At 48.2% G+C, this 20813-nt stretch overlaps 1 protein-coding gene across 2 annotated transcripts in view; it reads right to left on the bottom strand.

Moving 5' to 3' along the window:
* PDPK1 (3-phosphoinositide dependent protein kinase 1) overlaps nt 1-20813 on the bottom strand; it is an 80407-nt gene that overhangs the window by 9865 nt on the left and 49729 nt on the right. For both annotated transcript variants that reach the window (XM_061208263.1, XM_061208264.1), the window contains 5 exons: nt 12918-12993; nt 8294-8362; nt 7962-8058; nt 6765-6938; nt 4840-5057 (listed from right to left, as the gene is read on the bottom strand). In XM_061208263.1, the coding sequence (XP_061064246.1) occupies nt 4840-5057; nt 6765-6938; nt 7962-8058; nt 8294-8362; nt 12918-12993 (634 nt within the window). The remainder of the gene's footprint in view (nt 1-4839; nt 5058-6764; nt 6939-7961; nt 8059-8293; nt 8363-12917; nt 12994-20813) is intronic.

Here is a 20813-nt window from a genome sequence, read left to right as displayed (position 1 = left end):
CGTTCATTCATTCAGTTAACTAACCAAGCAGCTTACAACAGGCTACCGGTTATTGACCTACTTTGAAAAGCTTAAGGACTTAAAGGAATCATTTTGATCTTTTACTTCAGAAAGTCAATTCCCACTCTCCTGAAGAAAGCTCCCCAGGCCCCCGCCCCGCACTGGCACCTTCTTCTCTCTGGCAGGTGGTAGATGCCCGTCTGCAGCTTAAGCGCCGAAACCAGACCTAAGTCAGAGACACGCCTGATTCTCAGCATGTAAGTAGCATGTAGTTAGTGTGTAGACAGGGCTTTAACACAGCCTCGCTTTCTCACACAGCCTCTGGCTCCCACCATTCAGGCGACAGTTGTCACTGCCTCTGTACAGATGTCAACACGGGGGCTGAGAGTCTCACGACTTCCCCACCATCATTTCACAAGGGGTAACAGTGCAAAACCCCCCACTTTTTTTGATTCCAAAGCCAGTTCTCTGCTCCTCACCCTCTCCCATCCCACCCAAACCCCGAGAAGACCAACCTCAAGGATATAAACCTGAGGCCACCAGCAAGTCTGGGCCATTTCAGGAGAGCCGAGTGAGTCTGCCAGGGCCCGATGGGCTCTACAACCACCTCGGGCAGGCTATCCACGCTGGGCTTCTAGGCAGGTGAGGGAGGACCACATGAGCATGGCCAGTTTGCTCTAAAATGCCATCTCTCAACCCTTCAGGTCTCAGGACCCCTTCATACTCTAACTTTATGGAAGACCCCAAAGAGCTCTCCTTCATTTGGGTTAGATGCATCAATACTTATGTATAAGAAATTAAAACAGACATTTTCAAATATTTAATTCATTAAAAAACAAAATAAATCCATTCCACATTAACATAAATGATTTTTTAATTTTAAAAATAATTTCTTTTGAAAATGAAGGTAATTAATGAGAAGCATGACACTGCTGTACACTTTGCAAATCTCTTTAACATCTGGCTTCACAGAAGAGAGCTGGATTTTCACATCTGCCTCTGCTTTCACTCTACTGTGATATGCTGTCCAGGCTGAAGTACATGAAGAAATCATAAGAGTATTTTAATAGCCTTTTCAGATATTTGTGGGCATTCTTCTTTGATACTACACCAAAACTCCAGAAGTGTAGTTTCTTAAAGGTTAGCTGCCACGTGGAATCTGAATCCCCAAGAATGAATTTTTCATACTTTTGACATTAGAATCCACCAACCTACCTTGCACTTTGAATAGATCTTCCGCCCTTATATGATTTTACAGCACCAAACATTGGTCATCTGGAAATAGTGGTTCGCTGAGTTATGGAGATCTTCCAAATGTTGACAAATTTCATTCTACGATATCAACAAATCAATTCATAAATATTGCTACCTTTCTCCCCAAAAAAGTCTTTAAATATTGGGAAGATGTCAAGCTCACAGTGATGAATAAAGTTTCCCACAATTCTAATTTTCACTTGAAGGTTTTGATTTTATCATTGGTAACAAACACCAGCAGTTGTTTTCCTTGAAGTGACAGGCTCATTCCAGTCATTTTCCAGAAAAATGTTGGTCAAATAGCCAAGTCTGAACAACCAGTTTGTCAGTCAAACCTTCCAGTGAAAATGGTCTTCCATGAAAAGAGCAGCTCATTCAGCTCCCAGCACAAACCACCACACAGCGCTTTTCTTGAGGTAGCCGTCACCCTGGAGGTGCAGCAGAAGTGCTTTATGCGTACTTCCCATTTCGTTCTACAGCACATTAATTAAATCAATCATCTTCAATGACCACTCCTAAGTGAGGCTGGCTTGTTGTCTTTTCCTCTGCCCCTGTGATCGTGTGGCTGTGAAGAGCCGGCTCTTCTCGCACCGCCTGGTGCCATGGCCGGGATTCATGACCTGGCACTGACAGTTTTACCCACCGTTGCTCCTGCACCATCACTGCACATGTCAACATGTTTGTTCCAGAACTGTGAAATTCAAAAGAGGTGCTCAACACGGACTGTCTCAGCACAAATTGTGCTTTCTGCCAAGCACTTAGGTAAAAGGTAAAAGAACCATCTTTCTTTGATGGTAAGTTGGGGTGAGCACTGGACAAATACAAGTAAAGCAGTGAGTCTAGTCCCATCTGTAGATTCATCCACTTGGAAGGCAAAAAAACAATTTGGAGGTAGAGATACCAACTCACTCCCTGTGTCCTCCGCAGCCACATCTTTAATCCAGAGAGTCGCTGTATCGTATCGTGGACCACCATTGTGGCCGGGATTCCTCTCAGTGGCTCTCATCTGCATCAATGGCATTCACTCAGCAGGGTCAATGGCTCGAGGCTCTTCAGCCTCCCAGCGCTTGTTAAGGCGCTCCAGAGGCTTTCTGATGTTTGGCTCTGAAAGAGCTCATCACGTGTACACTTACAATATTCAATTCCTGTATCTTTAAAATTCTGAATGACTGGTCTCTAAATGATGCTGCCACTTAACTGGCACCAAAATAGTATGCAAAGACATTCTGTTCATAGACACAACACAGCAAGGTATTCACATCTATAAAGCCAGGGAAAGACAGCCTTTTGTCCTATTTCTGTTTCATATTTACAGTTTTGCCTAGTTTCTCTGGAGTGGATTCCTTCCTTCCATGAGTCAGAGAACCCAGTGTCTTCTTTTTGCATCTTTAGACTGAGGTGATGCTACTGTGGGTGGGAAAGCAAGTCTTCTCCCTTTTTAAGTCAATGATCTATACTCAAATATGAAAAACATATAAATGTTCTTTTGTTTTAGAATATATCATTAAAATCTAAAATAAGTTTCAGATAGAAATTATTAAAGTTTTTGAGAAATTTTAAAATAATATTGCCAAACAACTCAAAGTATACTTACTTCTTCACTGTGTTTCCATGTGGGCACAGGAAAAATTTCAGGATTGCAAAGCGGTAAATTACTCGATGATAGGAAGTTACAATAATCATAGGAGGTACAGCTGAAAATAGCTAGTAAGAGCCCAGCAGAAATACTGAGAACTTATTAACATCTAAAAGTGCACATATTTATACCATAAACCTACCACTTTAGAAGATTCAAAAGATAGAAAACACAAATTCCATTAGCTGTCAAAGCAATGTCATCCTACAGTGTGTAGCTTCTGAAAAACTCCACTGTACATTCATAGAAAATAAAAGTAGAAAAGCAAACACCATCTTAGTATTATTACAGAATGATTATTATGGTCTATGGGCCAGACATTGAGAATCACCGTTCTAAAGAATGTGCCTGAGGGATCTCCACTGACCAAATGAGAGATGCCTTACTTTCCACAGTCGTCAGCTTCCAAATGGGATTGAATTGGGAGGAAAGGGAGGAGAGCGCGAAAAAAAGAAAGAGTGGGCGAGAGGTTGCAGGGCCTGACCGGCCACCAGTTACTCTGCCCTGCCCAGAACCGCAGGCTGAAGGGCCCGGGCTGCCCAGGGCCTCTGAAAACGCCCCGGGCGGGGCACACGGGCCTTCTGAGTAGCTACCCGCATGCCGGCAACAGTGCTTCTCGGCCGTGCTCTGCACCCGGCCAAGCCTGTGGGGTGGACACATCAGGCCCTTCTCAGGGATCACAACCTGGCACATGGACCTGCTCAGAGCAGGGCGCCCAGCAGGAGCCCTTCCCTCCTGCTCGGTACATGTTAGGGCTCCTCGGAACACCACTGCAGGGAACGTAAGCCCCCAAGAACTGGAGATTGTTTCAGCTGGCCAAGAGGTACACTCACTTTCCTAGAGATGATAATTTTTTTTTTTTTTTTTTGATGTGGACCATTTTTAAAGTCTTTATTGAATTTGTTACAGTATTGCTTCTATTTTATGTTTTCGTTTTTTGGCCACAAGGCATGTGGCATCTTAGCTCCCCGACCAGGGATCGAACCCACACGCCCTGCATTGAAAGGCGAAGTCTTAACCACTGGACCACCAGGGAAGTCCCTAGAGACAATCATTTCTAATTGTACAAAATCCTAGCCTCATCCACCTGCCACTTTTCCTCTGCGTCCCCCACCCCCATTCCTCTGCACAACGGCGCCCATGTCCAGGTGGCCTCTCTTCCTCTAAGCCTCCTTCCCCACCCCCACCCAGGCGCCTCTCTGCCTGCGCAAAAGGTGAAACCGTAAAAATGCTTGAAGAAAATGTCTAGGTGGAGAAGCTCTTCTCAACAGGACCAAGATGGAAAGCAGAAAATAAACACACAAACAGGTTCAACTTTGTTAAGAATCTGCAACTCCCCCCACCAAAAAATGCACAAATAGAATGAAGAGATAAACTGAAAAAAAAGTTTGCAAAATAAACAGAGAAATAGTCTTCATATCTATGGCTCTGAAAAATCAATTTTAGAAAGATGCAAAACATACAAGAAAAAAAGAGTCAAAGGATACAAATGAACCTCAAAAAATAAATACAAATGGCCAATAAACATGGAAGATGTTTGCCTCGATAAGAACACAAACACCAATCACACGGGTCCATTTCTAGAGCATCTGAACGCTCCAGGGCAGGAAAGGCTGTTGGGCAGTGGTTATTTAAATCATGGTGAATCCAGGTCCCAACACGGTTGCTGGCGTGCCTGGCCTGCCAAGTCCCAAGGGCCAGAGCCCGGAGGGTCCCAAACCCACTCACCCCCCAGCCGGCCCTCCAAACACCCACTTCCAGTTGGACACTTTGAGGGTCCTCATCTGCAGAAAGGCAGCTGTGTGAGGCGGAAGGGAGAGGAGCCTTTACAGCAGTGGTGTCGAAGGTAGGACGCCCAAGCTCTGTCAGTTACCACGGCTGGCGTTCATCCCCGTGCGTTCCACCCTGCGTTTCTAAATGGGGCGCTGCTTACAGCTGTACGTTCTTACCAAGGGTTTCCGCTGGCCTGCTTCTCCAATAACAACCTCTTCTCATCTTCAGAAAACTGTAAGTCCAGTTCAAAAGAATTAGTGTCCAGGTCGTGGATATACTGCTCGATGTTGCTTCCCACCCTCTGGGGCAGCCCCGCGTCCGCGGCGGACAGGGAGTGGGAGGAGGAGGACGACGACACCTGCATGCAGCCGAACTGGCTCAGGAGATTGTCGTACTGCACAGAGAAGAGGGAAAAGTGAGAACAGCGCCTGGACTTCCCTCCGGTCCAAAGATCCAGACACACTCTGACCTATCGTACACTCAGCAAGCTCTCACCGCGAAGGCCGTGGGAGACGAGTCACCAACACGCAGCCCAGCTTTCTCCTCTACTACACAGCTGACCACCAGCCTCAGGCTGGATCCAGCCTGCCCTGCGTCCCCCTTCTGATGGCAATGTCAGAAGCTGTTCGCCCCAGAGAGGAACTTATCCTCAGTCTTAACCTACAGGAGGGGGAGGCCCGGGACCTGCGGCCTGCTGGCCTCTTTGATCCTGGAGGATCAGGATTAAGATGGCGACACTTGAGTACCGAGAAGCCAGAGCTCTCAACATGGCAAACATGATGGAATAGCAGACAGAGGGCCTGCAACAGACACTCAAGAGTGTGCACACGCCCATGAAGCCAGGCTCCCTGGGCACCGAGACCTGAGACAACCGGGGCCCCAGTGGCTCCCTCAGATCCTGGCCAGCAGAGCGTGCTGCTCCCCTGGCACACCCCTGCCAAAGGCCCTGGGGACCCCACCCGTGCCTGCCGGCCATGACCCCAGAACGACATCAGGGCCCAAGGGCCTGGTCGGCAACTAGGGCCGAGGGAGGGAGCCCTTTGCAGTCTGTACACACAGAGGCTGTGGACAGCCGTGACCACTGAGGTAGGGAAGCAAGTCAGGGGGGAGCACAGACGGCACTCCACATCTGGCTCAATTCAAGTCTGGGCATAAAGGATGTTTTAAGGCAAAAAAGGGAGGGATGTGTTGCTTAAAACAGTAGATAGGAGACATAGGGGGCTCTTGATCTCCAAGAGGTGATGCCAGTTGTAATTTTAACTTAGCCTTGGATGACTTTTACGTGAACTCCAGAATTCCTCAGTCAATTGAGGTGGAACTCTATATATGATAACTGGTTACAATAAGCCACAATGACAGAAATCAAACCAGAAATATGGACTATGGCTGATAATCAAAACACCTGACATTACATGTAAATATGGGGGTCCTGGTGGAGGGTGACCTGAAGGTGGTGACGGACACACTGCAGCTCACCATCCTCCTTGGCCCATTTCTGCATGTTTCACACCGTCCATAAGGAAAGTTTAAAGGACAAAGTATACTGAAGACCCTATGTCTGAGCTTGCCTCGGAACCCAGGGTGCCTCATCCCTCGGGCCTGTGCCACTGTCCCGCTTGTACCAGGCACTAAGAGCCGACAGTGACCAGTGTCCATCCTCAACACTACATCCCCCAAAAGTTCAAAGCAGCAGCAGCACCCTGGGATTCTCTGGGAAATACCAGAGGCATTCCGGAATGTCTTCAGATACAAAATTATAAGGACATCGGCCAAAACCGGAATACAGAAGCCCACCAGGAGAATCAGCGCCCAGGCTCTGGTTCGACCCCTTTGGGCAAAAATTAACTAGAGGAAATGAGAAAGGGATGCACGCACCTGGCGATCTGCACTCGGGGCCGACGTTAAGCCTCTTCGGCCCCAGTCTCAGTGAGGGACTCAGACTCGGGCCACAGAGTGTTCACTGCCCCTCCCCCTCCACGGATCTACACTGGCTCCCCCTTTAGCCATTCATCCCACCACCTGGGGTCCCTGGCCCTGCCCAGAGGAGCCACTTCCCAGGCGGGCCGGCAGGACCCATCTCGGCCCTGGCGCGCTGGCTTACATTGCCGTAGCAGTCCTCATCATCTTCCGACATGGCTGGTAAGTAAGCTGTGAGCTTCGGAGGCGTCTGGTGATGCAGGTTCTCCCACGTGATGGACTCAAAGAACGGATGAGCTTTCAGAGGGCCGTACCCTTCCATTTCTTCACAACCTAATCGCTTTGTGGCATCTAAAACCTTAAATAGAAGTCAAGTCAGCGTCGGGGTTAAAAAGTAATTCTGACAAAAAAAATTATTTCTGAGTAGTTCTTTTCAATTCTTGGGATCTCCTGGAAATAGGAAGGGCACAGTGTGCTGGGGACAACTGAGTCACCGTGGGGGGTGGGGGGGGTGGCCAAGCGCAGCTTTCACTTCTCCTGAGTCTCTGCCCCTCCCCCCACAGGTGAAAATGAATCACTACATCAAAAGTTAATGAATAGCAGCAAGTATTCTCTTAAAATCCTAAGACAGGAAAAAGAGGAACTCACTGGCTTTAATAAGAGAATGGAGAGTTTACGTTAACAGGAAGCTATCACAGATGGGGAGTAAAGTGCCTTGGGTCCCCCGCCTGCACGTGGTCTCAAAGGGCCCCACAGCCAGCTCCTCCAGAATTCGGCTGCCCCCCCAGACCCACAGAGGATCCAACGCACTCCCCCAGAGGGGACAGACACACAAGGGACAGGTAGGAAGAGGCTGACTGACCCTGCTCCCCCAAATCAAGTGAATGGAAGGTCTGGAGCCAAAACACACCAGGGGAAGGGACACTACAGTTTCCAGAACATAAACAGACACTCCCTTCCTGGGTAAATCTGTTCACCTTTGCTATATAACTTGGGTTGATCTTTAGCACCTTCATGTAGCTGACTCTAAAGTTGATACTCACAGATGTCGCCAAGTAGAATTTACAGCCACCTGCCACTGCAGCACGCCGAGCTGCTCCAGCGTCTGGTAACTTAAAATGGTGTGTGTGTTGATGAGCAAATGCAAAGTGATACAGTAATTTCTTATCTTATTAAGCTCAAGAATCAGGCACTTGGAAACTGAAAAGGCCTGACGGGATGAGACTGAAGATATGCATCTACCTACAATCACTATCAACCCTAAAATGCCCTTTTATTAAACATAGGTGCCTCCAAGGAAAGGCCCTCTGACCACAAGTTCAGAGGGACTCCGGGTGTGGCTACTGGATCATCCTACCAGAAGAAAATTCAAAATATTTACCAGAAGTTTTTCCACAAGATCTCTTGCCTTAGGAAAGAATTTTTCAGGAAAGTCATATTCCAACTTAATGATCTTCTGAAATATAAGATATTCATTTCTGTAAAATAAGAAAAGCCATCATTCTGGGCAGGCTCACATAAACCTCCCCAGTACAGAGCTGTACTTTCCTGGGACAGCCGTCTCCCTCTCTCCCCAGAGAGCCACCATGTTCACTAAAGAGCCGTCATAAAAGTTCCCCCCACCCTGCCCTAACCCTGGGACTGCCCCCTCCCACTTCTCTGTCAGGCTGCTGCGAAGGGCTAGGAGGGGGTTGTGGGGTGTGGGTCTCTTACCCAGCTCGGAACGGTGGCAGTCCTGCCACAAGCTGGTATATTATGCATCCAAGAGCCCAAAGGTCTGAACTTTAAGGGAGGAGAAAAACAAAGAAGAATGACATTTGTAACATTTCAGTGGGGAGCATGGTTCATTTCCATCCTGTCTGTTCACACCACCCATTTCAGCCTCTGATCTATTTCTCACCTTTAAAACCAGGTCAGTGTGAGGGTGGAAACCTGCTCTGGGCTCTCCTTGAGGGGGCCTCTCTGCGGATCCAGGACCAGAGGATCCCACACACACACAGCAGGCACTGCTGGGCCAGGCTGGGCGCCTCGCTCAGGGGCAACCAACGACCTCACAGGCCCAGTCTGGTCCTGGCCAGGGAGCAGCGGTCACTCCTGACTACAGAAACACTGGCCAAAAAGCTCCTTCTTCCAGTCCCAGGGGCAGGGGCAGGGGCACTGGCAGGTTGGTACAGCTGAGTCTCAGATTCTCTCACAGCTCACTGTTTACCCCCAGGACACAGACGCGAGCTCATGTATGCCAAGGAGCCAAATCACAGTCCACAGGATGCGCACAAAGCAAGCTTTCTCTTTCCCTTCTTGGACTTGCTGTGCAAAGCCCTGCCCCTCCTTTATGAACATTTTAATTATACATTTTTTTAAAATTTATTTTTATTTATTTTTGGCTGCATTGGGTCTTCGTTGTTGTGTGTGGGCTTTCTCTAGTTGCAGCGAGTGGGGGCTACTGTTCATTGCGGTGCACGGGCTTCTCGTTGCGGTGGCCTCTCTTGTTGCGGAGCACAGGCTCTAGGAGCGCGGGCTTCAGTAGTTGTGGCACGCGGGCTCAGCAGTTGTGGCTTGCGGCTCTAGAGCATAGGCTCAGTAGTTGTGGCGCGTGGGATTAGTTGCTCCGCGGCATGTGAGATCTTCCCAGATCAGAGCTCAAACCCGTGTCCCCTGCATTGGCAGGCGGATTCGTAACCACTGCGCCACCAGGGAAGCCCTTAATTATACATTTTAAAGGAAACACACTACGGTTCTGAATTTCCCTAAGTCTTTTCCAGAACCAGCTGGCAGGGACCCTGGAGGGGCTGCTCTGCTCACCACCCTCCTTCCCTCTCGCTCCTGTGTTTTCTCTCCCCTCAGTGCATCTCAGAGTTCACGGCTGAGAACTACTTTGCATATTTTATTTCCTCTGTAAATCTTGCATTCTATTCCCAGCTCAGCCCTATGAAAGCATCAAGATGCAACTTGCCCTGCATGGCCAACTACCTCCCCGCAAGCCCTAAATATACGTAGGGCTCATGCGTTGCTGGATACAGTCAGTTTCTGGAAGAGGCCACAGCTTGGCATTCTGGAAGATGAAATCGTAGGTCGTGGGTGGAGACAAGAGGCCAATTACAGTGCTGGGGGCCTTGGGTGAAGGCTCTGTCCTCGGACCCATATCACAGCACCGTTGGCCCGGGGTAGATGAAGCACTTGATGTGGGTGAAAAATGCCACAGATCAGAAATCTGAGTCACAACACACAGATGGAGTGAAGGGCATGTTAAAAATGAACGTGGGCTTCCCTGGTGGCGCAGTGGTTGAGAATCTGCCTGCTAATGCAGGGGACACGGGTTCGAGCCCTGGTCTGGGAAGATCCCACGTGCCGCGGAGCAACTGGGCCTGTGAGCCACAACTGCTGAGCCTGCGCGTCTGGAGCCTGTGCCCCGCAACGGGAGGGGCCGCGATAGTGAGGGGCCCGTGCACCGCGATGAAGAGTGGCCCCCGCTTGCCGCAACTAGAGAAAGCCCTCGCGCGAAACGAAGACCCAACACAGCTAAAAATAAATAAGTAAATAAATAAATAAAGTAGCTATTAATTAAAAAAAAAAAAAAATGAACGTACATTCTACTCAGTAACTAGTTCTTACACTTGGTTTTCTCTGCTGTTTAGTGTAGTTAAAATGGAGAGCTACAAGAGAAAAACGCCAACAGAAAAGTATCGGCCTTTCCATGTGGCAGTGGCCAGAGAGGAGGGGCAGGGCTGTGGGGTGGGGCTGCCTGTGCTGCTTTCACGGGTCATCTCCAGGGAGTGGGACTGCCAGCAGAACAGCTTCAGGGCTAACTTTCCACAGGTATCTTGCCATTTAAAATGTTTTTTAATACAATGAAAACTAAAGGGGGAAGCCAGTGTAACATTTCTGGAAAGCAGTATGCACTGATGATTTTTTAAATGCTCAGTTAAACCAAGTCACTCTACTTCTTGAAATTCAAAGAGGAACGTGGGGGCATCCCTGGCAGACTCTCCAGCTGAACAGGCAGGAGGGCCCTTCTTCCCCAGCGCAGGGCATGCGGCACGTAAAGGCACACCAGGCTGTGCCCAATATATGAAAACTACTTCAACGTCTAACAGTAAAGGAAAAGCTCAATGAACTACAATGAATTCATATGCTGGAAAATCACACAGCTGTTAAAAGATTTCTGCCAATAATGTTAGTGACATGGGGAAATGTTCATCATATAATCACAGGGAGCAGGACTCAAAAGTGGTTATTCAGTATGATTCCAGTTGTATAAAAATTATGTAAACACATTTAAAACACACAGAAAAAAGTAGCTGGAAAGAAAGACATACCAAATCATTATCTGTGACTACTAGTGGGTTGGAGACTATGAGTGTTTCTTTGGCTTTTTTTGTTTGTTTGTTTGATTTTGGCCACCTGGACTGTGGGATCTCAGCTCCCCACCAGGAACTGAACCCAGGCCTCAGCAGTGAAAGTGCCGAATCCTAACCGCTAGACCACCAGGAAACTCCCTACTTTTTTTTTTTTATTCTCCATATTTTCTAAAAATTATTTATAATGAATAAGTATCATTTTTAGAATCAGGAAAAAAATTCTTAACTATTTTTTAAATAAGTATCACATGACTTTAAAAATTAAAAGCATAAAAAGGCACCCAGTGAGGTCTCACTCACAGCCCTAACCCTTACCCCCACCACAGATAAACAGTTATCCGTGGCTTGTATATCCTTCTTGAGGTTTAAATGCACAGACAAGTGACTCTGGGAGGCCACTCTGTGTCTTCCTTCTCTCACTCAGTAGAGCCTGGAGACCTTCCTCCATTAGTGCGAAAGGAATTCCTCTTCCTGAAAGTAAACCCCAACTCGAGGAAAAGCTAGTTCTTAGGCAGCAGTGACACACACTTGGAGAATCTGGCCCAGTGCACCCACCACCTGGAGGAAGGTCTCTCAGCCTGGGCCCTGTGGGCATCTGGGACCCGTCATCCTCGCTGGGGGGCCATTTCTACACTGTAGGATGTTGGGCAGCGCCCCTGGCTCCACCCATTCCCTCCCCACCCCCGCCAAGTTGTGACACCAAAACTGTGTCTAGACATGGCCAGATGTCCCCTGGCGGGCAGAACTGTCCCAGCTGGGAAGCCCTGACCTACAACAGCATCTGGCCCACAGTGAGAGCTCAAAGTTTGTTGGTTCAATAAGAGTAGAAAACAAAAAGCAAAACAAAAACAAAAAAACCCCAAAGAGCCCAGAGACTGCTAAGATGCCCAAGCTTAATTTTTCTGAATATCCTTCCAACCGTCATGTTTGTGCCCTGTGGCTCCACTCGCTAAAGAGGTTTTAAAAAGCCGTCAGGCTCAGAAACACAGAGCTGCTGTGCCCAGAACCATCACTCCTCTGCTGCCCTGGCAGTCGCTTGTCACTTTAGGAAGGCAGCCCCTTGCAGCATGCCAGTGCACGACACTGACTGTGTGGGCCTCCGTCAGCTCCAGCAATGGTCCCAGTGGGCTGAGTGTCTGGCCCAGGGCAGGAAGAATCCAAAGAAAAGCTTCAACCACAGAACTTGTCATCCCCAAACTCTGAAAGCCTAGGTTCTCCTGCCACCTCTCCGTCTTCTACCTGCCTCATGTCCACCCAAGACAGCACCCCAGACTTCTCCCAGCTCCTGGCCATCGGCACCCCCACCTGCTTCACCTCCACTGTCCAACTGCCCTGCCACTGACCCTCTCCACTCTCTGGACCTCCACTCTTGTGAACACAATATCCCACCCCCTGCACTTCTCATTTTCACAACTGAGGACTCCACCAAGGCCCTCAATCCTGTGGCCACCACTGGGCCTGCCCCCTGTAGTGCTGGCTGGGCCCCTGCTGGGAAACTGGCCCAGTCCTGTCCCCTCCCACAGACGCTGCCTTCTGGGCCTGTCCTGCACTCTGCAGAGCATGTTACACTGAACAGTTGACCTGCAGCTGCTGCCACAGCCAGGGTGCCTGAGCCGGAGGTGGCACCAAGGGTCCCGGGGCTCTGGGACACAGCAGGAAGCCTCGTGTCACTAATACAGACCTATCGGCCACAGTACTCCCCACTGAATAGTTAGTTGTTTAGTTGTTCCTGAAGGAACAAGATCAAATCTAGAAGCATAAAAGCAACAACCAAGCCAGGAAGTATAAGTAGTAACAAAGTAGCACATAGGTTATCAAAGTAAAGATGCTGGTTAAAACACAAAAGGCTAACTTCTTCCAAAGTAGGCTTGGCTATGTAAAGGCCATGAAAGGCACTCTCTTAACTATTAATTTCACCTGAAAAAAATACCACCTACTTTAGAGAAAAGAGAATTATGGATCAGATGAAAACAGGTTACCTTTTACAGGCCGATTTCTCTGTGAGCAGCTCTGGAGAAACATACTGGGCTGTTCCTACAAACGAGTTGGCCCTGGCTGATGAGAAGAGGGAAAAGGGTAAAGTTCATGCTGAGACACAAGAGCATTTTCCACCGTGGACGCTGCACAGTCGGTGTTCATCTCTTGGGAAGCCACGGTCACCTGAGATCAGACTGTACGCTCCCGAGAACAGGACTTGTCAGGGGCCCTCCCATCACACCCCCTTCTTGGACCCGCCCCTGCGAGGGCTGGCTTCAAGGTCACCTGCTCAGCAACACCAGCCCTGACTGCCAGGGCAGCCCCTCCTGGACCCCTCCCTGCCTTTCGCCAACACACCTGAGTGGCCTCGCCCAGCGTGCTGTCAGCTGGGAGCATCTTGAGGACAGGGGCCCTGTCTGTTCACTGCTGGACCTGTGGTGCCTAAAACAGCCCCGGACACACGCAGAATGTGGAAAGGACTGGATCTCCCACAGGCTGCACGCAGGGCAGGGATACCCTCTCCTCATAACAAACAGCTCAGGCAGGTTAGGGACTACGAGAAGAATAAGACTCGGGCATCACGGCCAGAGACCCTTTGCAACAGTCTGCCACCTCTAGTACTGGACTGTGCCAAGTTCAACTGCAGACATGTGGGGTCTGGCTGCTGGACCCACCCATCACTGCCGCAAGGAGGCATGACACCCACGTCACCCTAGTAGGTCCTCAGGGGCTCATCAGTGTCCAGGCAGCCCTGACAGAGCAGCACTGTGGGCACAAGCCAGCCTGCCCACCCCCCACCCCCCAGCGCCACCCCAGAGGTATCCCCCGCGGGGCATCCTCTGGCATCGGGGACAGAACAGCTGCTTTCAGCCTTGCCCACGACCAGAGGACACAGGATTGGGGATTCCCGTGTGAGAGCCGCCCACCATCTGAGGACAAATCACTTCTCTAAGGAGCACGTGAAGTGCTGGGTCACCTCCACCGACTGATTCACTGGGGACACCCATGGCACTGGCAGCCAACTGCCTCCCACGACCTTCCACGCCTGCACCGCATAACCAGACTCGGTAACCCACTTTGAACGGCTGCCAGCGAGGCTCTGGCCCTGCTCAGACCGCCCTTCCCACTACCAGATCCCTGCACGGCAACCCGGGGCACAAGCAGGACACAATACCACAGCTCAACACCATTGTGCTCCAGACAAACAAGACCCTTTCATCTAGCCTGACCTACAGATCAAGCTGTCCCTTTCCTCAACATGTTTAATAATCTGGGCTAGAAATTACTTGTCTCCGTGGATGAATTTTCCTGAACTAACTTAGAAAGTGTACCGGGTAAAACATTACACCAATATACCTACCACTGAGAGGTCTCTGGCCCTTCAGGATCACTTCTGAAATCAGGCAACACTAAAAACTGTAACAGGCCCCCGGTGAAGGGGCCTGCCTGTTGGCCCCATTGTCTCAGCTGTGGACAACTGGGCCCCCGGGACATCTGGCAATGCCTGGAGACATCTCTCGCTGCCACAATGGGGGCGGGAAGGGGCTGCTGTCACCTAGTGGGTAGAAGCCAGGGATACAGCTAAGTATCCTGCAGGCACCAGACAGCCCCACAGCCAAGAATTCTCCAACCCCAAACGCCCCCAAGGGCTTGGCTGTGAAGCCCTGGGCGGCCTCCATGGGACAGCGCTCTGCCCAGACATGAGTACCCGCCCTCCAAAGACCCGGCTCTAAACACAGCAGGAGCAACTCACTCAGTTCTGGGATGTTCTAGAGGAGGGAGAGCTGGGGAAGGGAGGATGGCTGAAAGTTCCTTCTTTTTCGTCTTTCCTTCTCAAAGTCAACCACCCTGCTACACAAAGTGCTCCAGTTTGGGGAAAGTACCCTTCTCTTCCTGCACTGACTGAAGGCTCTGTACTGGGCACCTCAACTTAGGCCTGACTCAGAAATAACTTGACAGGGTACAGCCACCTGCAGTAAAACACAACAGACCCATGCTTTGTCTGTCTATAGCTGTATTCTTTACAGTGTATGGCTATAAACAACACAACACCAGAATTAAAATGCACAAGAAACCCAGGGCCCATGGCCACACCAATTCAGCATGCAATGGTCTGCTGTGAGGCAGGCCCACTGGCCATGGTGGCCATTGGCTCCCCACCTGCCATCCCTGGGGTGGGCAGCCAGCAGGGCTCCCCATACGGGAGACTTCCTAACTGCGGGTCCAACAGCCTCCAAAGGCAGATGCCTAAAAAACACAGACAAGGCCGACATGCTGCATCTTCCCCATGTGTTCCCAGATGCGGTCTCTGTCCTCCTCTGTGCCCTGGAGCCAGCAGGAACCCCCAGTGGGAGACAGGAGAGAGATGGAGATTATTCCTCCTGGCCAACCCTCAGGCCACAGCCCTCTCCCACCACAGAGGCCCCCCCCCCTCAGGTGCTGGTCCCTCCCACCTGCCCTCCCAGGGCCGAGGGGCTCTCTATCCCGCTGCGGGAGTCCAGCTTCCTTGGGCCCTGCTGTCTGTAACTGGTCCCCTAGAGGTCAGCTACTCTCCTGTAGAGACTTCTCAGCCACATTTGCATCCTTCCAGGACCCTGACAGCCGAGAACACCGAAGTGATTCAACAGAGGAAGAAAACAAATCAAGAGCTAAAACCAAGTGAAACCATTCAACCTTACAATGAATCAAAGAAATGTTAATGAACACAATAGCCTATCAAATCAGCAAAGATAAAAAAGAAGGAAAATGCACAGTATTGGCAAGGATTTGAAGAGGAAAACCTCACAGTGCTACTGGTGGGAATGTGAAATACTGTGACTTTGGGGGAGCAATTTTCCAACAAACATCAAAAGTCACACAGGACAGGTTTGCTCTCTGACCCAGCAATTCATTTCTGGCACCTGATCCTCCAGGACGGAGCCAGCACAGATGGCAGGGCCATGACACAATCCTTCGGGGGCCAGGCTTCAACTCGATACTTCACCTGTTTAGTGTTTCTGTTCTTCATAATAATCGTGCATTACTTCCGTGATTTATATTTTTAAATGTTATTATTAAAAAGTTCTAGAAATATATTTTTATATGGAAATATATGTATTACACATAATTAAATAATTCAGACTATCATACAGTATGCAGAGGTATTTGTGCTTTTAAATAGCTACATTATGCACAACACAAAGTGGACAGGAGACACACACACACGACATGGCTGGGCTTTAAAGAGCAAATCATGACGGCATTAGGACTGTGTGCTGCTGCTGCTGCTGCTGTAAGCTTTCTGGGCCTGCGTCTGCTTGTCCCCCACAACACCTGCTGCTTCCTCTTCCCCAGGAGCCTATGTCCACCTGCTTAAAGGGACTCCAAGTCCCTGGGGATACAGAGTCACCTCCTTAGAAAGGAGCTCTTTCGCTAGTCTAGAGATGAATGAATCCTCTGGAGTGTGGAAAAGAATAACTGTCCTCAGAATGATGTTCTAAAGACATAAAATAATATCTACAAGACTATACATAATGAAAGTATCAAAATATTAAAGTAATAAATATGCAATATACTAATATGTTTTTCTTTAAATTAATGCACCAACAAGATCTGGCAGCAGGTCTATTAATAGAGTAATTCTGAAGTAGCGATCAGCAATAGATCAAGAATCTGTGATGACTGTGACAGGACGTGAAAACATCTGTGATTTCTAATGACACAGATGTTTGTTGCCTACCTTCATAACTGAAGGAGATGCTCGATTTCACTGAAGGGTTAGTGAAAACAAGTAATTTTCTCCTCTCCCACTTCACGAATGGCAGATTTCTATCTGTGACACCAGGGTAAGAGCCCAAGAGTGCATTAGAAAGCCACAGAGATAATCTAGTTACCTCCCCCTGTAAACTCAGAGATTAGCCAGAGATCAAAATTCTCCAGCTATTGGAAAACCAAGGTCCACAAGCCACCGTTGGCTTATGCTGCCTCCTTTAGGCCACTGACGCACTCAACAGGAGGCCAAAGGGTCAGGGTAAAGAAGGGTTTGGGCTGGGTTGTTACCTCCACCCTCAAAGTGGTTCAAATAAACTGGCCAGCACCCTGGGCTGTGGACCACCCTGGCCATCACAGACCTGCAGGTCAGACTGTGAGGTGCCAGTGGGGACGGAGGGACCTGACATGCTCCTGAGGTCAGAACACTCTCTTCAAAGCCAAAAGTGCAGACCGCTATTGTCTTATCCATGAACCCACATGTGAAGCACAGCAAACACACTCCACAAAATGTGCTTATTAGCTCTTGGACAGAACACAAGCAAACTGAATCCAGCAACACATAAAAAGGAGCGTGCACCATGACCAAGTGGGATTTAATCTCAGGAATGCAAGGGTGGTTCAGCACATAAAAACCAATCAATATATTACATCACATCATTAGAATAAAGGACAAAAACCACATGACCATCTTGATCAAGAGATGCAGAAAAACCATCTAACAAAAATTCAACACTCCTTCATGGTAAAGTATAAGACAAACTAGAAACAGAAGGGAACTTCCTCAACCTGATAAAGGCACCTATGAAAAACCCACAACGAACATCATATTCAATGGTGAAAGACAAAGCTTTTCCCCTAAGATCAGGAACAAGACAAGGATGCCTGCTCTCGCCATTTCTATTCAATGGGGAGGTTCTAGCCAGGGCAATTAGGCAAGAAAATGAAGCAAAACGCATCCAGGCTGGAAAGGAAGAGGTAAACTATCTCTAATCACAGATGACATGATCCTGTATGTAAAAAGTCCCGAGGAAGTCACTAAAAAACTATTACAACTAATAAACAAGTCCATCCAGGTTGCAGGACGTAAGATCAGTGTACCAAAAAAAATCAACTATATTTCTATATACTCTCAATGAACAATCTGAAAATTAAGAAAACAATTACATTTACAATAGCCTCAAAAATAAAATAAAATACTTAGGAATAAATTTAACAAAAGAAGTGCAAAGCTGGGACTTCCCTGGTGGCGCAGTGGTTAAGAATCCGCCTGCCAGGGCTTCCCTGGTGGCACAGTGGTTGAGAATCTGCCTGCCAATGCAGGGGACACGGGTTCGAGCCCTGGTCTGGGAAGATCCCACATGCCGCGGAGCAACTAGGCCCGTGAGCCACAACTACTGAGCCTGTGCGTCTGGAGCCTGTGCTCCGCAACAAGAGAAGCCGCGATAGTGAGAGGCCCGCGCACCGCGATGAAGAGTGGCCCCCGCTCACCGCAACTAGAGAAAGCCCTCGCACAGAAACGAAGACCCAACACAGCCAAAATAAATAAATAAATAAATAATTAATTTTTTAAAAATGTCAGTTGAAAATTTAAAAAAAAAAGAATCCGCCTGCCAATGCAGGGGACACGGGTTCGATCCCTGGTCCGGGAAGATCCCACATGCCACAGAGCAACTAAGCCCACGCGCCACAACTACTGAAGCCCACGCACCCTACAGCCCGGGCTCCGCAACAAGAGAAGCCAACCGCAATGAGAAGCCCACGCACCGCAACGAAGAGTAGCCCCCACTCACTGCAACTAGAGAAAGCCCGCGCACAGCAATGAAGACCCACCACAGCCAAAAAAAAAGTGCAAAGCTTATAACACTGAAAACTACAAAAAAATTTTGAAAGAAATTACAAAAGATATAAATAAACAGAAAGACACTCCACGTTGAAGGATCAGAAGACAGTATTGTTAAGAGAGCAATACTCCCCGAACTGATCTATACATTCAACAAAATCCCTATCCTAATCCCAGCTGGCTTTCACTTAGCACAATGTTTTCAAGGTTCATCAATGCTGGAGCCTATATCAGAACTTCATTCCTTTTAAGGCTGAATAATATTCCACTATACGAATAGACCACACTCTGTTTATCCATTCATCAGTTGATGGACACTTGAGTTGTTTCCACTCCTTGGCTATTACAAATAAAGTTGCTATGAACACTGGCATACAACTTTTTATGTAAACATTTGTTTTTCAATTCTCTTGGACATATACCTAGAAGCTGAATGGCTGATTATAAGGTAACTATGCTTAACCTTCTGAGGAATTGCCAGACTTTTCCAAAGCGGCTGCATCATTTGACAATCCCACCTGCAGAGTACGAGGGCTTTGATTTCTCAACAGCCTTGCTAAGACTTCTTATCGGATGTCTTTTTGATTAGTCATCCTAGTGGGTGTGGAGTGGTGTCTCAGTGTGGTTTTGATTTGCATTTCCCTAATGATATTGAGCATCTTTTCATGTGTTTATTAGCCATTTGCTTATCTTCTTTAGAAAAATGTCTATTCAGACCCTTTGCCCATTAAAAAAAAACTTTTTTTGTTATGAGTTCTTTATATATTCTGGATACAAGCCCCTTATCAGATATATGATTTGAAATTTTTTTTTCTATTCAACCCCATAGGTTGTCTTTTTCACTTTCTTAATGGTATCACAGCACCAAAGTTTTAAAACTTGTTCTGCTGCTTGTACTTCTGGTATTGTATCTAAGAAACCAGAGCCTAACCCAAGGTCATGAATGTTTACTCCCATGATTTCTTCCAAGAGTGTAAGAGTTTTAGCTCCTACATTCAGATCTCTGATCTGTCCAAGTTAACTTTTGTGTATGTTGTGAGGTGGGGTAATAATGTTTTTGATGAATTGGTCATCGTTGGAGGATGACAGTGAACCAATTCATGCTTTCCAAAAGCTGCAAATAAAGGGGAATGAAGCAAGCATTTATCCTGTTTTTCCTCCACAATCAATATCACTAGTTAAACAAATAGTGGCTAAGGGGAAGTTTCTCTTTAAAGAAGAATTCCAGGGATTTTTCCCTGGTGGCGCAGTGGTTAAGAATCCGCCTGCCAGGCTTCCCTGGTGGCGCAGTGGTTAAGAATCCGCCTGCCAATGCAGGGGACACGGGTTCGAGCCCTGGTCCGGAAGATCCCACATGCCGCAGAGCAACTAAGCCCGTGTGCCACAACTACTGAGCCTGTGCTCACGAACCTGCGAGCCACAACTACTGAAGCCTGTGCACCTAGAGCCCGTGCTCTGCAACAAGAGAAGCCACCTCAATGAGAAGCCCAGCACCACAACAAAGAGTGGCCCCCACTCACCGCAGCTAGAGAAAGCCCGCGTGCAGCAACGAAGATCCAACGCAGCCAAAAATAAAATAAATAAATAAACTTATTAAAAAAAAAAAAAGAATCCGCCTGCCAAGGCAGGGGACACAGGTTCAATCCCTGATCCGGGAAGATCCTGCATGCCACAGAGCAACTAAGCCCATGTACTACAACTACTGAGCCTGCGCTCTAGAGCCCACGAGCCACAACTACTGAGCCCGCGCACCCTACAGCCCGTGCTCCGCAACAAGAGAAGCCCGCGCACCACAACAGAGAGTAGCCCCCGCTCGCTGCAACTAGAGAAAGCCCGTGTGCAGTAACGAAGACTCAACGCAGCCAATAAATAAATATATAAATAAATAATTTTTAAAAAAATTTTTTAATTAAAAAAAAAAAAGAATTCCAGCTCAAGAATGAAAGAACTGGGCTATGATCACTCTGCATTCTCTAATGAACTGATGGATCTAGGCCATCATGGCTATAAAGGGCTGTTGACAGGGAGAGACGACTGGATGCTACACGCTTCCTAATGAAGAACACACCACACACACCAGCCTCTGGTGTGAAAGGACTGAACCTGAATGTGATCAAGCAGCCACAACCAACTCCCAATTTTCAAGACATACAGAGGGGAGAGGAGCATGTTACATGACTCCACAGAGATGCAATCAGCAAACTCTGGGAAACTCTATAAGACAAATGACCTGGTTTCTTCAATAGACTGCAAGGGAAAAAACAGAGATGGAGAAAAAGCTATAGATAACAGAAATTTAAGAGAAAAA

This window comes from Eubalaena glacialis, chromosome 13 (assembly GCF_028564815.1).
Source record: "Eubalaena glacialis isolate mEubGla1 chromosome 13, mEubGla1.1.hap2.+ XY, whole genome shotgun sequence".
Taxonomy (NCBI): Eukaryota; Metazoa; Chordata; class Mammalia; order Artiodactyla; family Balaenidae; genus Eubalaena; species Eubalaena glacialis.
Note: the sequence above shows the minus strand (reverse complement) of the source record. Positions and strands in the feature narration are given on the sequence as shown.